The 18,205-nt window shown below is 35.7% G+C and overlaps 1 protein-coding gene across 1 annotated transcript in view; it reads right to left on the reverse strand.

Annotated features, from left to right (window-relative positions):
• Window positions 1-747: 747 nt before the first annotated feature.
• The window catches only part of LOC102818324 (rho GTPase-activating protein 5-like), a 63,155-nt gene continuing 45,697 nt past the window's right edge, over window positions 748-18,205 (reverse strand). The window contains 4 exon segments of the mRNA XM_006835361.1: window positions 748-1,075; window positions 10,184-10,289; window positions 10,648-10,779; window positions 13,380-13,457. Coding sequence (XP_006835424.1) covers window positions 748-1,075; window positions 10,184-10,289; window positions 10,648-10,779; window positions 13,380-13,457 — 644 coding nt within the window.

The raw sequence follows: 18,205 nt of genomic DNA on the forward strand, positions 1-18,205 counted from the left end.
TTTACAGAATTAACAGTATACAAAAGTCTTTATATGGGTCATAAAGAAATGAGTTGGTGACAACTATCTTTGCACAACATTATCAACTTACTTTAACCACAAGCATGTCCTTGGTATGTGTATACAAGAAATATGTTCATTTACCCCTCGTCAAACCATCCACAGGTTTAGTTATAAGATGACGGTGCAGAAATGTGAAATATGTCAAGTATATATTTTTGTTTCTTTCAACTAACATCCCAAGCATGGCATTAGTAGCCTGAAATTATATAAAATATGTAACTGGGCTCTTAGTTATCTACACAGACTGCTAAATGCAAATTAAGTAGCCCTGATTAGCACATCAAATAACAAAATCAGCCATAAAGTAGGGTGAAAAGCATTAATGTTTCATATATTTGAGTTTTTAAATCATTTAATTTCTATAGAAAAATTTTATTCACAATATAATGTGACAGAAATCGCCACAGGAATGATATACTGATTGCAATAAGGTTGCATGCAACAGCAGCTTTGTATTTTATAGCTATTTTTGTTTATAAAAATTAAACCTCTCCAGTCATGCTATCACATGGTCTTAGACCTGTAATGTAAATAAGGAATATCATATAGTTCAAAGAGAAAATGTCTCATTATTTAGAATGTGAACTACCTGTAAGAAACATGAAGTATACTACTGAACCCTGAAACATGCATGTCTAGATTTGCTTTTTGTCCAATTGCAGACTGTCCGCAATTACTTCCTACTCATATAATACCAAGAGGATCCGTCTGTAATTGTGGTTGTATCAGCTGAGGTTGCAATGGTGGTGGTAACTGAAGTGGTACCATTGGTTCCACCAACTGTCCTGGGTTTGAAGGGGGTGGAGGAGCCACAGTGTTTGCAGTTTCTACAATTTCTCCATTGTAAAAGAAAAACGGACACTGTTGAATGAATGTTTCAACAACAGATTGATGAATCTTAGTGGGAGACAGAAACTCTCTATTTTCAAAATCAGGTCGCATCAAAGTTGGCCAAAAACAGATGGATAAGTTGTCTGCTGTCATTAGGTTGATTTTATTTTGCTGACTAACCCTGAAATTAAAGGAAGAAAACATTTAGAAATCAATAAACTCACTACAATTATAGAATTCCAGAGTTGTGGTTATTCAGCTTTATATCTTAACTCCACATTTAAAACATTCTTCTTCGCAAGCAATCTACTATATTCTAGTAACAGAAGTAAACAGTACAAACCACATACTTAGGATTATCAAAGGACGTTTTTTAAAAAAAGCTGCACCACAGTGGGCTTCTAAAAGTCTATGGAAAAATGGAATTAAAAGATAATGGTGTGCTCTTTGGTTGCTTAAATTATATATTCCTGAGTGTTTTTGTGTACACACACACACACCCCCCCCCGCACCAAAAACAAAAAATAGAGGTAATGGAAGCAAATATTGTTGAATGATACACAGAGATTGTAATAGTTGAAATAAAACGATGAGTGTAAAACCAGTGTTCTCCCATGTAAACTATCACTCAATTCACAATAAAAACTTAATAATAAAAAGTCAATTGGTAAAATAAAAGTTCTAAAAAATATAATGGCATTTTCCCTACTTTTTGACACGCCCTTGCATAAAGCCATGATAGTCTGAATACAAAAAAAGTTTTCCCCTCAGAGTGAAAAGTCACATAATAAGTTTTCATGTGTTTCCAACAGAATGAAATTCTAATTATCTAAATGCCTTGTCAATAAGAGATATGAAAAGGCTTGATAAAGCACATTACACCATCTTTCAACCAGTTAAAAAAAAATTACTTTATCACATTCCACCACCAGAATTTTCAACTAAAAAAAAACCCAATTACTTTCTAGTATCCCCCAAATAACCTTTTAAATATTATCTTGTACAATGTTATAAACTTTAGTTCAAAGACTCACTTGAAATCTATGATAGGTTCCCAAAAACACACTGCAACTGAAAATTCTTATGATTCAAATGTAAATAATCTACAATCACTAATGTATTTATTTACACATGGTCTTTCAAAAATGTCAACAAGGACCTTTACCATCATTAATAATAAACAGTAAGTAGCTTATCTTGGCTCAGTAACTCAAAATTAAACCAGGAGGAATTTTATCCAGTCCGCTTATTTCACACATTAAAAAGCCAGACCAAAAACATGAGTAGCAGGAAATTCTTAAGTTTATACATCCAAAAAACAAACAAATTATAGCCATCTAAATACAGAAGTTGCAAATCTGAAGTAAAAAATATGTCCTAAAAAGTGTTCGTAGTGGTTACAAACCTAGCTGCGAACCGCAATGTCAGCAGTTCGAAACTACCAGCTGTTCCACGGGAGAAAGATGAGGCTTTCTGCTCCCGTAAAGATTTACAGCCTCGGAAACCCTGTACAGAGTCACTATGAGTCGGAATCGACTCCACGGCACATGCCAACAACAACAACAAAAAGTGTTAAGTCACAATTGTTATGATGAATTCTGATGGCTACAACTGTAAAGGTAGAAGTTTTATAACATAAAGGGGGGAGTAGTTAATCTTACATTCTAGGAACAGAGGGAGAAGCGCATCAGTGGAATGTAGGACCCTATCAAGAGAAGCAGCGACACCAGAGATGGAAGCAGAGATGAGGACATGGAGAGAGAGAGAGAGAGCAGCTGAGGGACTCTAGATTCATGAAAAGAAGGCTGTGTGCTAGCGGCCAGGAGGCAATCTTGCAGAACGTGCCCTATGGTTGTTTAAATGATTATATATTCCTATGTGTTTCTGTGTATATCAAAAAACAAAACAAAACCCAGAGGGAATAGAAGCAAATACAATGAAATGAACTGGGATGAGTGTAAAACCGGTATCACTCAACTCACAAAAGAAAAAAAAAGTGTAAGTCATATTTGTAAAAAGATCCTAAATTATAATATTTGGAATAAAAATCAACCTTTTGTTAAAATATGGTTTCTAAACTGGTGTTTTTCTATGTAGTAGACAAGTGCTAGGCTCCAGAAATATCTGCAAAATAGAAAGATATACAGTAAGTATGCTTATCAAGTCTAACTGAAGAGTCAAAAAGAACAAAGGAAAGGTACCAAATCAATTAGTTAGGGTAGCCAATGTAATGAGAATAGGAAGAAAAATACACTTCAGTCAAAACTGGTTCTCAATTTTAACATGCATCATAACCTCTTTGAAGGCTTGTTAAAAAAAAAAAAAAAACAAAGATTCCTGCTACCTACCCAGCACTTTTGACTCACTGTTTGATGTGCGACCTGATAATTTTGGAATCACATTTTGAGAACCATGGAGGCAGTGTTACGTGATGAGGGACTAGGCATGACTTGGTACTTTTGGTTAACTGTGATTACTTCAGTGTGGTTGGAACTTACTTGGTGTTATGTATAAAGGGAAAGGAAAGCAAATAAAAGAAGTCAGAACAAGAACACCTAAAGCATTTGGATCTGACCTTAATTTAATCAAATAACCATTGTAGAAGACTATTTTACAAAGACTAGTCTAGCAGCTGGATCAAAGGAGGATTATGAAGAAAAACTGGCAGTGAGGGAGCTGAATTAGAAAGAAAAGGGAGTTCTCTTAATGGGAAACAATAAAACCTAAACTAGAGAAGTAGCAGAAGAAATAAGAAAATGGAAAGTTAATTAAAGGAGAAAATTCTGCCTTGATTCAATATCTATGTAGATGGAGGATGAAAGAAAATATGAAAGTAAATGAAAAAGTATTGCTACAAAATCACAGAAATCATTATTAAACAAAAACATCAAAATGTGAAATTATTTTCTGTTTTGATCTATCCTCTATCTAGGGCTATACAACTTATGAAAGTAATGTTTCCATCTCTCAACCCTTTCCACCAAAGAAATCTGTGCATTTTGATTCATGCCACATCAAAATGACAGTTTTGGCAACCTTGAAGGACTCAAATCATGTTCCTTTATAATGTGCTTTTAGTTTGGGGAACAAAACAAGTAGTCTGAAGGGGCAAGATCAGGGCTGGAGGTGGACGGGTTAAGATTTCCCAATAAAAATTCTCACAGGAAAGTTCTTGCTATCCTCAAAAAAAGAGAGATAAAAACAAATAAATAAATGAGCAGGTGCATTGTTGGGATAGAAAACAAAAAAATTCCTTGGCACAATTTCCTTGGCCTTTTTCTCACCTATGTGGTTTTCATTTATCTTAAAACTTCTTGATAGTTAGTTCCTATGATCAGCTCATTTCCTTAGAGAAATTTATCAAGGTTACCCCCTGTTGTTGTTGTTAAGTGCTGTTGAGTCAGTTCCGACCCATAGCGACCCTGTACAGGGTTTCTGAGGCTGTAAATCTTTACGGGAGCAGAATGCCTCATCTTTCTCCCGCAGAGCGGCTGGTAGTTTCGAACTGCTGGCCCTAAGGTTTGTAGCCCGATTCGTAACCATTACGCTACCAGAGCTCCTTGTTGTTGTTAAGTGCCATCGAGTTGATTCCAACCCATAGCGACCCTGTATAGGGTTTCCAAGGAGCAGCTGGTGAGCGTGAACCGCTGACTTTGCAGTTCAAATGGCTTTGCAGTCTGGCACATCTACCCATAACGCCAAACACCCGTTTTTGAAGGCGCCTCAGTGAGACTAATACAAGTGTACTACTGAATGAATTTGCCTGCAATAATCTGCTCAATGCAAGGCATGTTTAAATGTCTTATTTTGAATGCTTTTTGACTCATGCTTGTATAAACCAAGAACAACTCTACAGATTATCAGTGGTCTTTGTAGTTTACTCATTATGGATGTGGCCCTGTAAGATACACACTAAACTGAGAACCGAAAGGTCAGTGATTCAAACCCATCAATGGCTCCTTGAAAACACTATATAAGATAGCTGTACATCAGAACTGATTTGACAGCACTTAACAGCAACAATCTCCTATACTAAAATATAAGCTCCCTATGAAATGGATGACTTCTGTTCATTAGCAGAATCTTATCCCTCCCCCACAGTCTAGTTGAGTACTACTACTTCCAAAATTTAAGTATGACCGTGTTACTCCTCTGCTCAAATCTCTCTGGGAAACTCATGCACAAAAACAAAACGAACAAAAGGGCTGAACTCAACAGTGTGCTTACTGACATAAGTTGATTTATATTCTAAAGCAAACTCCATCAGTAATACATTTGGAGGACTAAAGCTTGAGGTCAACACACCACACTCTTGAGTAGCACTGTTCTATCTAATCTGATACTTTCTGACCCCCATCCCTTTATTTGACCATCCTGCACTCTGCTTCAGTAACAAGCTTCTCTGCTGTTCTTCAGTGCTTCAAATATGCTTTTGGTTTCTGTTTCATCAGAGACTAACACAGTTCTGGCATATCAACAAAAAAAGCAAAAACAAGCCCCCTTCTTTTCTGTCAAGTCAATTCTGACTCACAGCAAACCTATACAGCAGAACTGTCCCAGAGGGCTTACAAGGCTACCAAAAGGTTGGCAATTTTAGCTCAATAACCACGCTGTGAGAGAAAGATTGACAGTCTGCTTCTGCAAACATTTACAGAAACCCCTATTGTGGCTGTTCTACTCTGTCCTATAAGCTCACCTTGAGTTGGAAATCAACTTGACAACATTAGAAATCTTTAAGGAAACAGACTGAATAGCTTTCTCTTGTGGAGTGGCTGGTAGGTGTGAACCACTGCAGCCACATACTTAACCACTTTTAAGTACTAACTAAAGTGACTTGGGGAGTCCTGGTGTGTTACGCACTAGACTGCAAAGTTGGTTTGAACCACAAGGTTGGTGATTCAAGCTTACCAGCCGCTCCTTGGAAACCCTATACAGAGTCGCTATGGGTCAGAACTGAGTCGACGGCACTTAACAACAAATGTGACTTGAAATTCTGGTGTGGTCCTGTGGATTAATGCGCTAGACTGAAAGATAGGCGGTTCAAGCTCACCAGCTGCTCCTTGAAAACCCTATACAAGGTCACTTTGAGTTGGAACACACTCAATGGCATTTAACAACAACCCACCAAGTGACTTGGTTGGGCCTTAGTAGTGTTAACTTAAAAACAAAAAACTTTAGTTCATTAAAATGTCAATTGTTGTTGTGAAAAGTACCATCCATTTATTTGGTTCTGACTCTTATCAACCCTGTGAAAAGTTTCCAAGGAGTGGCTGGTGGGTTTGAACCACTGACCTTGTGGTTAGCAACCTAGTGTTTATCCTACAGATCCATACCAGTACTCCAAAACATCAACAGAAAATATAAAAAGTTGTTGTTGTTGTGAGGAGTCGATTTGGTACTGACTTACAGTGACCTTATGCACAACAGAACCAAACACTGTCAGGTCTGGTGCCAACCAGTCATTGCTACGCTTGAGCCCATTACTGCTGCCATTGTTCCAATTCATCTTGTTGGGGGTTTCCCTGACCCTCCACTTTAAGAAACATATCCTTCTCCAGGGACTGATCCATCCTTTCATGTTTCAAGTATGAGAGATGAAATCAGGCCATCCTGACTTCAAGAAGCATTTCTGGATGTACTTCTTTCTATTTCTTTCACAAATTTGGTGTTTTTTTTGGCAGTCTATGGTACTTTTAATATTCTATTGCAACACTATAACTTTCACATGCATATGAGGCTATTGAAAATACCATGGCTTGGGTTAGTCCTTAAATTGACATCTTTGCCTTTAACACTTTAAAGAGATCTTGTGCAGATTTGACTAATACATCATTTGATTTCTTGGCTGTTGCTTGAGTGTTGATGGTGGATGCATACAAAACGAGTACTTTGACAACTCCTAGCTTTTTTCCATTTATCTAGATGTTATTTATGGGTCCAGTTGTGAGGATTTTTGTTATCTTTACATTGAGGTACAATCCACACTGAAGGATGTGATCTTTGATTTTCAGAAGTATTTTAAGTCCTATTCAATTTAGCAAGCAAGGTTGTTAATGACACTTCCTCCAACCCTAATATGACATTTTTACTTATATAATACTGGAGCTCTGGTAGCATAGTGGTTACCAGCCAGGCTGCCAACCTAAAGGTCAGCAGTTGGAAACTACAAGTGGGTCCGCGAGAGAAAGATGAGGTGTTCTGCTCCCATAAAGATTTACAGCCTCAGAAACCCTACGCAGGGTCACTATGAGTCAGAACCGACTCCACGGTACTTAACAACAACAATAGCTTCTCAGATTATTTGCTCAGTAGACAGACTGAGTAAGTATGGTGAAAGAATACAACACCGGCACACATTATTTCCTAATTTAAAATCCCTTGTTCTGCGTGAACAACTGCCTCTTGATCTATGTACAGATTATGCATTCTCTGCAATGTTGTCCATAGCTTGTCCAAACAATCAAAAACCTTTGCGTAGTCAATAAAGAACAGGTAAACATCTTTCTGGTATTCTCTGCTTTCACCCAAGATCCATCTGACATGAGCAGTGATATCCCTTGTTCCATATCGTCTTCTGAATCTGGCTAGAATCTCTGGCAATTCCCTGTTAATGTACTGTTGCAGCCATTTTTTAATTATGTTTAACAAAATTTTATTTGCATTTGATATTAAGGATATTGCCTGATGATTTCCACATTCCCCTGGGTCACCTTTCTTTGGAATACGCACAAATACATTCCAATCAGTTGGCTAGGAACTGTCTTCCAAATGTATGGGCATAGAAAAGTAAGGGTCTCTAGTGCTGCATTAGTTTGCTGAAAGATTTCAATCTGTATTCCATCAACTCCAATAGCCTTGTTCTTTGCCATTGCCTTCAGCGCACCTTGAACTTCTCTTCCTTCAAAATAATTGGTTCTTGGTCATATATGCTGCCTTTTGAAATGGCTGAACATTTACCATTTATTTTATACAGAGTGACTCTGTGTATTACTTCCATCTCCTTTTGATGCTTTCTGCATCATTCAAGATTTTGCCCATAGAACCCCCCCTTCAATGCTGAAAAAGTTGAGGCTTGAGAAATGCTGAGTGTGTTCTTTCCTTTTGGCTTTCTAACTCCAGGTGTTGTACATTTCATTTTAATACCTGACTGACGTTGTCTTCTTGAACTGCCCTTAAAAATTTTCTGTTTAGATCTTTTACTTCCTCATTTCTTCTATTTGTTTTAGCATCTCTACCCTGGAGAGCAAGTTTCAGAGTCTCTTCTGACACTCATTTTGGTCTTTTTCTTATTTATTTATTTATTAATGTTTTATTGTGAATTATGTGATAGTTTACATGGGAGAACATAGCTTTACATTCATCCTATCGTATATCGTTTCATTGCCATGTTTACAATCCCCTCCATGCATCATCAACCAACCAAAGGGTATACACTACAAGCCTGCCTCCCGATCGTCAGCACACAGTCCCTCTTCCTCTCTCTGTTTAAAGTCCCCAGCTGCTCCATCTCTTCACGTCATTGTCTCTGCCTCCATCTCAGGCATCACTGCTTCTCTCCTGAGTAGGGTCCTGCTCTCCGCTCTTCTCCCTTGATGGTCCCAGGGAACTCTGCTCCTAGACTGCAAAGTTAATCACTCCCCTCCTTGCTACAATACGTCTAGCTTTACATTGCCAACCCTCATAAGCAGTCCTGATAACAATTCACTATTTTCTTATTTTAATGACCTTTTGCTCTCTTCCTGTATGATATTCTTGATGTCATCCGTAACTCTTCTGGTCTCCAGTCAATATTGTGTATGAGTCAAATCTGTTCCTGAAATGATCTCTAAATTTAGGTGGGATATGTTTAAGCCAACATTTTGGCTCTTGCGGACTTGTTTTAATTTTCTTCAGCTTCAGCCTCATCTTGCATATGAGCAACTGATGATCTGTTTCACAGTCTGCCGTTGGCCTTATTTTGACTCAGAATAGGGAGTTTTTCCATAGTCTATTTCCACAGATGTAGTCAATTTGATTTCTGTACCTTCCATCTGGTGAGGTCCATGTGCATAGTCATCATCTTTTATGTTGTTTAACAAAGGAATTTGCAATGAAGTCACTGACACTATTATCTGACAATATTCCAGTGCTCTTCATCATGTTTCAATATTCAGTATTCTGATACTGTTTCACAGTGTTCCACTACTATTGATGACGTTTCAGTGTCTAAATATTTGGAAGTAGTTTGTCTCCTTCTTCCTAGTCTATCTTAGTCTGGAAGTTCAGCTGAAACCTTTCGACTATAGTTGCCCTGCTGGTATTTAAAATACTGGTAACATAGCTTCAAGAATCACAGAAACATGTAAGCCTCCACAGTATGACAGACAGACAGATGAATGATGGTTTATAAAGAGTAGACTTTTGAAAAAATTACTATAAATACTAATAATTCAAATCCTTTAAAAAGGAGCTCAAGTGATATAATGGTTAAGTGCTCAAGTGTTAACCAAAAGGTGGGTGGATCAAACCCACCAGATGCTCAATGATAGAAGATATGGCAGTTTGCTTCCATAAAGACTCAGCTTTGGGAATCCTATGGGGTACTTACACTCTATCTTACACGATAGAGGAGAGTTGGGATGGATTCAAAGGCGACAGGTTTGGTTGTTTGATCTAGTAGTGAGAATACCTCTATAGAGTGTTAGTATTCTCATTTTACAGTTGAGAAAATCAAGACTTACCAAGATTTAAGAGAAGTATCCTTTTAGATAAAAGGAGAAACTTTAAGGTCAACATATTTAGGACAATAATACAAAAATTAGTGTCCTATGCTTTAGGCAATAAGTTAGTAATAAAAATTCAAGTTTTGGTAAGATTTCAGTGTGGAATATCCATCAAAAACAAGATATACAAAGGCAATATCACAATGTAACTAAATTTCAGGAATGTCACTTATTTATTATACAACTTTAAATACTTCATTTATCTTCAAGCCTTAATTTTTTTCTAAATTGCAGATAAGTTGGTACAGTTAATTATGGTTTTTTTTTTTTTACTTAAAATTCAATGATTCTAAATAAGAAAGTGTCAAAGAATGTGGTATTAAAAGTTACTTCCCACAATTACTATTTATATAATCATTACATATATTATACCAATCCTACGGGGGGATAGAACACACAGGAACTATTTGATTAAAACTCTTAAGCTTAAAAATAATAATAATTTTAAAAATAATATAACTAATTTATAAAATTACACATTTAGAATCCGTAGTGAGTTTTATTTATAAATCAAAACAAAATAATACCTGTTTAGATGTGTTATTATATATCTGAATACATCATAGTTTACATGATGGAATTTCTTAACAATTTCTTTCAATGCATGAAGTCGTTCTGTTTTATCCGAAATTTCTGTAAAATTAAAGAGTTGGGAATTTGTGTGAAAATCGTATGTATAAAAATGTAACAGTGCTTACTGCTATGCTCACTCTAAGAGACAATTGAGACTATACTGAAACGTGATGGATAAGCAAAAACAATGATTCTCAAACTTTTAGAAGCATGTGAATCACTTGAGAAACTAGTTAAAACTCAATATTCTCAGGTCCTGCCCCCAGGGATTCTTAGTTATTTATAGGGAAATGCCTTTAATAATAAAGACAGGTCTAGTAAGCTATGTAATCTAGAGCATGACTGATTTTAACATTTCACAATTGTCATTCAACAACTGCTGGTATCACCCCCTCAAAGAAGGGAGACTGACACTTACTTGCTGCTTCCAAAAGCTCTGGATGAAGAGAATATGGAATTAAAGGATCTGGCAGATCTGCAAAGAATGCTTTAAGAGCACCAGCTACGGCATTTACTGTTACTTCCATTGACACTAGATTGATAGTATGATCTGCAACACAAAAATTAAAACCTTAATTTATGATAGAAGGAATAAAGAAATAGTTTTTTAAACTCCAAAGGTATTTAAGTATTTTCATAAAAAAAAATCTTCCTTTACATGTATAAAGAAATCCCACCCCAATTGTTTTAACACCTGACAAACTCACAAATTTCTAGTAGGCTATACAGATCAAAGATGCAAGTACAAAACAAGAAGCATTCTCTGTTACAAACAATACTATTAAGTGTATTAGTATATTAAAGCACTCTAACATTTATTAATACCCATTTTACTTTACTGAGTTTACATAAGCCATTAAAACAAAGTCATGAAGAGAAAAGGCAAAATAAAGGATTTATACATATAAATTCTAATTTGGACCTCTGAACTTTATACTTCATTTTTTATATAAAACATTTAAAATTTTAAGCTTTTTAGTGATATTTTGATTCTAAAAAAGAATGGAACATACTAGAAGTTTATCGTAAGATTATTTTGATATTAAAGTCATTTGCTTTATGTATAAATTCAATGAATGCTTAGTATAATTTTAATTACCAGCATATATAAAATCGCTCCATCACTCAACGATAATCAATGTTTACACTTTGTGTGCTTCCTTTCAGTCTTTTTTTGCTCGTTAATAAAGGCAAATCATATGTAGATTTGATATCAGATTTAATTTTTAAAAAACTTTGTTGTGAATTGAGTGAAGGTTTACAGAACAGATCATTTGTTTTACACTTGACAAATTACACATCTTGTTTCACAAATTATATTTGTCATTTTTATCTCAAATTTGAACTCACATATATATTAAACCAGAATCAACAATATTTTGCTTAAACAGTTTTCATGGCTACAAAATATTCTTCCTGATAGAACAGTTTACGTAATTTTATATTACTGAAAATTATGACTTATTTCATTTAAGATATTATAAAGATGCTGTAATAAACACTTTTATATGGTACCTGAAAAACTCCACTAAGTAATGTATCATTATTCCTCATAATTATTCTTAACACCCCCCATTCTACAGAGGAAGAAATGGAAGTTTAGAGATTAATTAGCCTGGAGTGCAAAGATCCTAAGTGGCAGAATCAGGAAATAAAACCAGAAAGTCTAATACCAGAGACCCTGTTATTAACTAGGACCCTGTGTGATGCAAATGATTTGCTTTCAGCTGATACCTGTTTTACCTAACAACCCATCCAAAAATCTTTTTCACTCTGGCAATAAGTACACTCATTTCATTTAAGTAGTTTTTAAATTGATACAGGATGAAAATATTTTCACGTATTTGTTGGCTATTATATTCTGATGTGAACTGCTTAATCTAGCATGGGTAACATATTCTTTCCAAATTAAGTTTGTCACCTTCTCATACAGAATTTCTATTCTTAGGGAGTAGTTTATGATCTTGTTCACACTTTCTAGGTTTCTTATCAAGTTTAGGTCTTTTGCTACTCTAAGATTACATAAAAACAATCTACTCAACTACATTTAAAAACATGATTTTTTTTTTTTAAATAAAAGCAAGATCTATGTAAGACCAAAGATTTATACGTAAATGAGTAGATAACTATATAATTATATTTGTACAGCATGTTATACAACATTCCTAATAAATAAATGTTTAAATTTAAATTGATAGGAATAGTCGAATAGGCTCCAATTCATATTAATCCAATGCAAACCAAACACTGCCCAGGTCCAGTGTCATACTTAGAACTGTTGTTACAATTGATATAATAATTGCTGATGCCACTGTGCCAATCTATCTTCCTCTTTTTTGCTGACCCTCCACTTTACCAAGGATGATGTCCTTCTCCAGAGCTAGTCCATCCTGATAATCAATGTTTGAAGTATGCGATATGAAGTCTTCATCCTGGCTTCTAAGGAACATTCTAGCTCTACTTCTTCCAAGATTGGTTTGCTTTTTCTTCTAGCAGTCCATAATACTTTCAATATTCTTCAACACCAAAGCTCAAATGCATCAATGCTCAATATTCTCATGATATGCACTTTACATAAGAGGTCTTCAAAAAGTTTACGGAAAATGCATGTTGTGAAAAAGAAACTATACGAGGATTTTAAAAAAACCAACTTTGTACCAAAATAAACTTGTTATAACTTCCTATTAACATGTCTGAATATGATCTAGTTTGATGCACTAACAATTTGGAAATAACCTTTATCAGACCAACATGAACTCTGCTAAAACTGAAGCAAGAAACAACACATTTATGGTGAAGTTTGGATGGAAGAATGCTGAAATCACTGACGATTCATCAGAATCATCTTCATTTGCTGCAGAAGCAGTTTAAAATTATGACAAAAGCTTCCGTCCTTTTCTTGCACTAAAGTAAGGTTAAGTGAGCTATAAGCACCTGCTCTGACTGACCTACAAATTCTAAAAGACACAGGCACACATCTCATTGGCAACCCCAAGATGGCCTGTATTCAAAGTACTGGCTAAATTCTCTACCTTTACCACCTATATATCCCCTAGGAGTTGTTAAAATAAAAATTAATTTTCCCATCATGAAATTTCAATAAGGAAAGCAATACAACAATGATGCTATTTTATATAATTATATTTTTACCTTGATCAAACTGCTTTTGAATATTGTCTTGATCAGTTTTGTTTCCACTAACACGATAGAGTCCTTCAGTACATAACCCTAAAAAATAAACATAAATATGCTTTTATGTACACACATATATATCTATAACAAATAATATACTTACTCTAAAGTATAACTAAGCACAATTTAGTAAAGTACAATAATATGGTGGTCATACATTTTGAAGAATAAAACATTTTTGAGCAGTTCATTTAAAAAGTTAGTTCTTAATGGAGTTTTTATTTTATATCAATTTAAAACATTCAGTCCCAGACAAGATGAGTAGACACATTTTTCCCTATTCATTTCACTAAATTCAGCTAAGACCCCAGAAAATAATATAAAACATATGTAAAACAACTGAAAGTTTGAGAGGATGACTAAGGACCTCTGGGACTTAACATTTGAGTGAAATTCTTGGGTTTTCTATTTGTCTTCTATACAGTTCCCACACTGGGAAACAGAGAAGCTCAAAGGCAGAAATTTATTTGAGCATAGGCAAATAAGAGTAACAAACTAGAAAAACCTGGTTTTTTTTTTCATCAAAGGAATGAAAAACATGCAGCCCAAAAAGACAAATCATTTTTGACAATAATCATCTTAACTCCAATCAAACACCATGGAACGCCTCTCCTCAACCCTATCAGCGAAGACCAAGCAGGGAACCTGGAATTCTACCCAAGCTCAGAAAAAAAACAAGGTACCCCGAGATTCCTGCCTCTGCCTCAGAAGTTAGGAAGCCTGGACTTCCACCATCATTCTGAAGTAAGAGGCAATCTACTGTCCAACTGTCCAGTCTCTGTGTTGTAAAGGTCAGCAGAGGCTTAATAAGGACATGTATTCCCACCTGGCAGTAACAAGGCACACGGCATAATCTTATATAGGAAAAATCCTAAAGAATCCACAAGAAAGGTACTAGAGCTAAACAATGAATTCAAGAAAGCTGCAGAATAAAATAATACACACACACACACACAAAAATGTATTTCTATAGACTCACAACCAGCAATTCAAAACTGAAATTAAAAGTCAGTTCCATTTCAATAACTTCCAAAAGAATAAAATACTTTTACATATATTTAACCAAGAAGGTATAACATTATTACATTTTGCAATCTACTGTTCGGAGTTTTCACTACAAAACACTGCTGAAAGAATTTAAAGACCTAAATAAATGTCAAGACATTCTGCTAATAAACTGGAAGACTTTTAATATTGTTAAAATAACAATACAACACCAAATGATTTTCAGATTCAATGCAATCTTTATCAAAATTCCAAGATCCATTTGTGCAGTAAATTGATATGAAATTTTAAGGGGTCCTGAGGAGCTAAAACAATCTTGAACAAAGTTAAAGAGTATACGCACAATTTTAGATTTCAAAACTATGACAACACTATAGTAACTCAAGCACTACGGCATAAGGCTCCACATACGAGGGGGCTTCAAAAAGTTTGTGGAAAATTCCATTATGTTTTCATCCCACTTTTTCACGAACTTTCTGAAGCCCTCTTGTACAAAAGAATCGAATACAAGTGAGAGTCCAAATATAACCCCATTTATCAATGTCTTACTGACTTTCAACATGGGTGCAAAAAGACCAATTAGTAGGGGGATGGGCAGTATCTTCAACAAATATTGCTGGGTTGATTAGATATCCACACCACAAGCAAAATTAACTCTAAGGCCTAAATGCATGAGTTAACACAAGTAAGAAAATGTAGGGTTAATCTTTCTGACCTTGATTTGGCAAGGAATTCTTAGATGCAACAACAAAAGCACATGCAACAACAAAACCACCAAGTAATTTGGAATTCATCAAGTAAAAAATGGACTAAGTCCCTATATAATTTTCCAAAGACAAATAGTCAATAAACATGGGGAAAGATGCTCAACATCACACAGGGAAGTACAATCAAAACCACAATGAAATACCACTTCATATCTATTAGGATGGCTAATCACAAAATAATAGAAAATATCAAGTGTTAGCAAGGATGTTAAGAAAATGGAGCCCTTGAACATTGCTGATGGGAATGTAAAACGTTTAAGCATGTGTCTGTGGTAAATGGATAACTGCAGACAAATTCTCACAGTAATACTTGTCTAAGCATACCTTAAAAAAACAAATCTAATCCAAACAGCGACCTCTGAGGAGATCGGCTTGGCCAGTAAAGTCAAGGTAGAGGGTCAGCACTGAAGGTTACACAGCGACTGTGTTCTGGGATTTCACAGGGATAACCTTGATAGAATTTCTGAAGGACATAGGATGATCATGAAGCTTATTAGAAATAAGTTTCAAGAATTTGAAATATAATATTGGTTATATTTAATGGAAAGTCATACCGAGGCAATTTTTTCCATCACAACAATGAACCTGCTCATTCCCTGAGGGTAGCAAGGGTGGTCCAAGAATTCCATGGGGAAAACTTTACCCCATTCACTCTACAGCCCTGATGTTGCCCCTTCAGACTTCTTTTTGTGGCCAAATCTCAAGCACATTGAAAAAGAACACAATGTGAGTCCTTCCAGGGATGCCAAAACTGCCATTTTAATGTGGTAGAACTTGAGCAAAGAATTTTCAGGTAAGGATGAGAGAGATGGAACCACCTGCATAGACCTAACTGGAGATTATGGTGAGAAACAACAGCTTCATGTTAGATACATTTGTTTAATAAATACCTATGATTTTTTTTTAAACAATGTTTGTTCACTAACCCTCATATCATATGATCATTTTTATATGAAATCACAGAAAGGCAAAACTATAGGAACTGAATACAAATCAGCCAGTGGCTGTGAGCAGAGGGGATGAGACAGAGTAACTGTAGAAGAGAGTCAGAGAGAATGTTTTGAAGTTGCTAGAAATGTTCTATAGCTTGATTGTAGCTACAAGACAGTAGATTTATCCAAACTGATTATGTATAATAGGTGAATTTCATTGTATGTAAATTATATCAATAAATCTGACTTTAAAACCAATAAATTATAAAAAGGGGACCACAAAATGTGGGTGTAGTGCATACAACTTGGCCAGAGTAAATTATGTCACTAAGAAGTGCTAACTATGACCAAAAAAACAAGTGTATGGTCACATTAAGCATATAGGTACAAGTGTACACATATGTGTACCAAGACAGAAACAGTTATGTGTATATGAAATACTGGTGTGGCGCTACAGAATAAGCACAGGACTACTGAGGTCAGCTACAAAAATCTACCAGCTGCTCCTCAGAAACCATATACAGGTCACTATGAGTAGGAACTGACTAGATGGCACCTGGTGTGCCTGGTGTGGTGTTGTGGGTTAATGTGACAGACTGCAAAGCCATTTACACTGCAAGGTCAGCAGTTCAAGCTCACCAGCTGCTCCTCAGAAACCCTATACAGAGTCGCTATGGGTCTGAATCAACTTGACAGCACTTCACAACAACAGGCACATATAAGGGAGCCTCAAAATATTCATGGAAAAATTTCAGTATCTTTTCATTTCATTTTTTACAAGAAGTTTTTTAAGCTCCCTTATCTATTCAGAGACACAATTATCTTACTTCTCAGACACAACCAAATAACTCGTTAAGACTGGTTTTCCAGGTGTGAAGGCTTAGGACTTTAGTCTCACGGAACAATATAGTCCACAAAGTTCATGTTCTATATTCTAGTGACATGAGTAGCGTCTGGTATTTTAAAAGCTTATAAGCAGTCATCTAAAATATGACTATTGGTCTTTACTCATCAGGAGCAAAAGAGCAAGAAGGAAACCAAAGTCTTAGACAATAAAGTACTCAACAAGGCTTATAACCTATAGGAGCCATGGTATCATCACTCTCAATATCAGAAAAAAATTGATGGTGCCTTGCTACCACTGCCAACAATTCTGACCAGAATCACCATAAATGATTATAGATAAAATATGACAAAAATGTAGAACAAAAATCAATTCTTAGGAAAGGTCAGTCTTACAGAACCAGTTAAGACCAGAGAACTCCCTGAGATTATTGACCTGACATACTCTTTGAAGTTTGTAATGAAACTATCCTGAGATCACCTTTTAGCGAAATAAGAGGTACACAAAATAAAGGGTATCACAATTAAGTATACTGTTCTACTAAAAAAAAACAAAAAAAAGTGAGACCAAAAGATCAGCATTTACTCTAAAGCAACGTAAGAAGGGAAAGCGTACTGGAAATGGAAGCAAACACAAAGAATGCTAATGATGTAGAAAATGTAGCAAATGTCACTGAACAGTTTGTAAAGCAATTGTCAAATGGTAATTTATTGTGTAAACCAAAAATACAATAAAATATTATTTAATAAGTAATAACCGTAACACTTTTGTTTTTGTTAACTGCCACTGAGTCAATTCCGACCCATAGTGACCCTGTATAGGGTTTCCAAGGAGTAGCTGGTAAGCTGGAACCACCAACCTTGCAGTTCAAATGGCTTTGCAGTCTGGCACACTAACCCACAGTGCCACACCGTTCAAATTTTTGTCTTTTAAGTAAGGAGACTGTACCAATACCAAAACTAGTGATCACTTACATTATTGTGCTAAAGGATCTATAAACAGTAGCATAAAACTTTGAAATAATAGGTTGTTGTTGTCAGGTGCCATCGAGTCGGAACCGATTCATAGCAACCCCATGCACAACAGAACTTAACAATGTCTGATCCTGGGCCAAACTTACTACCGCTGCCACACTTGGAGCCATCAATGATGCCACCTGGCTGATCCATCTCACTGGGGGTCTTCCTCTTTTTCTCTAACTCTCCATCTTACCCAGCATGACATCCTTCTCCAGCG

The sequence above is a fragment of the Chrysochloris asiatica genome, unplaced genomic scaffold (genome assembly GCF_000296735.1).
Source record: "Chrysochloris asiatica unplaced genomic scaffold, ChrAsi1.0 scaffold00017, whole genome shotgun sequence".
NCBI classification, from domain to species: Eukaryota; Metazoa; Chordata; class Mammalia; order Afrosoricida; family Chrysochloridae; genus Chrysochloris; species Chrysochloris asiatica.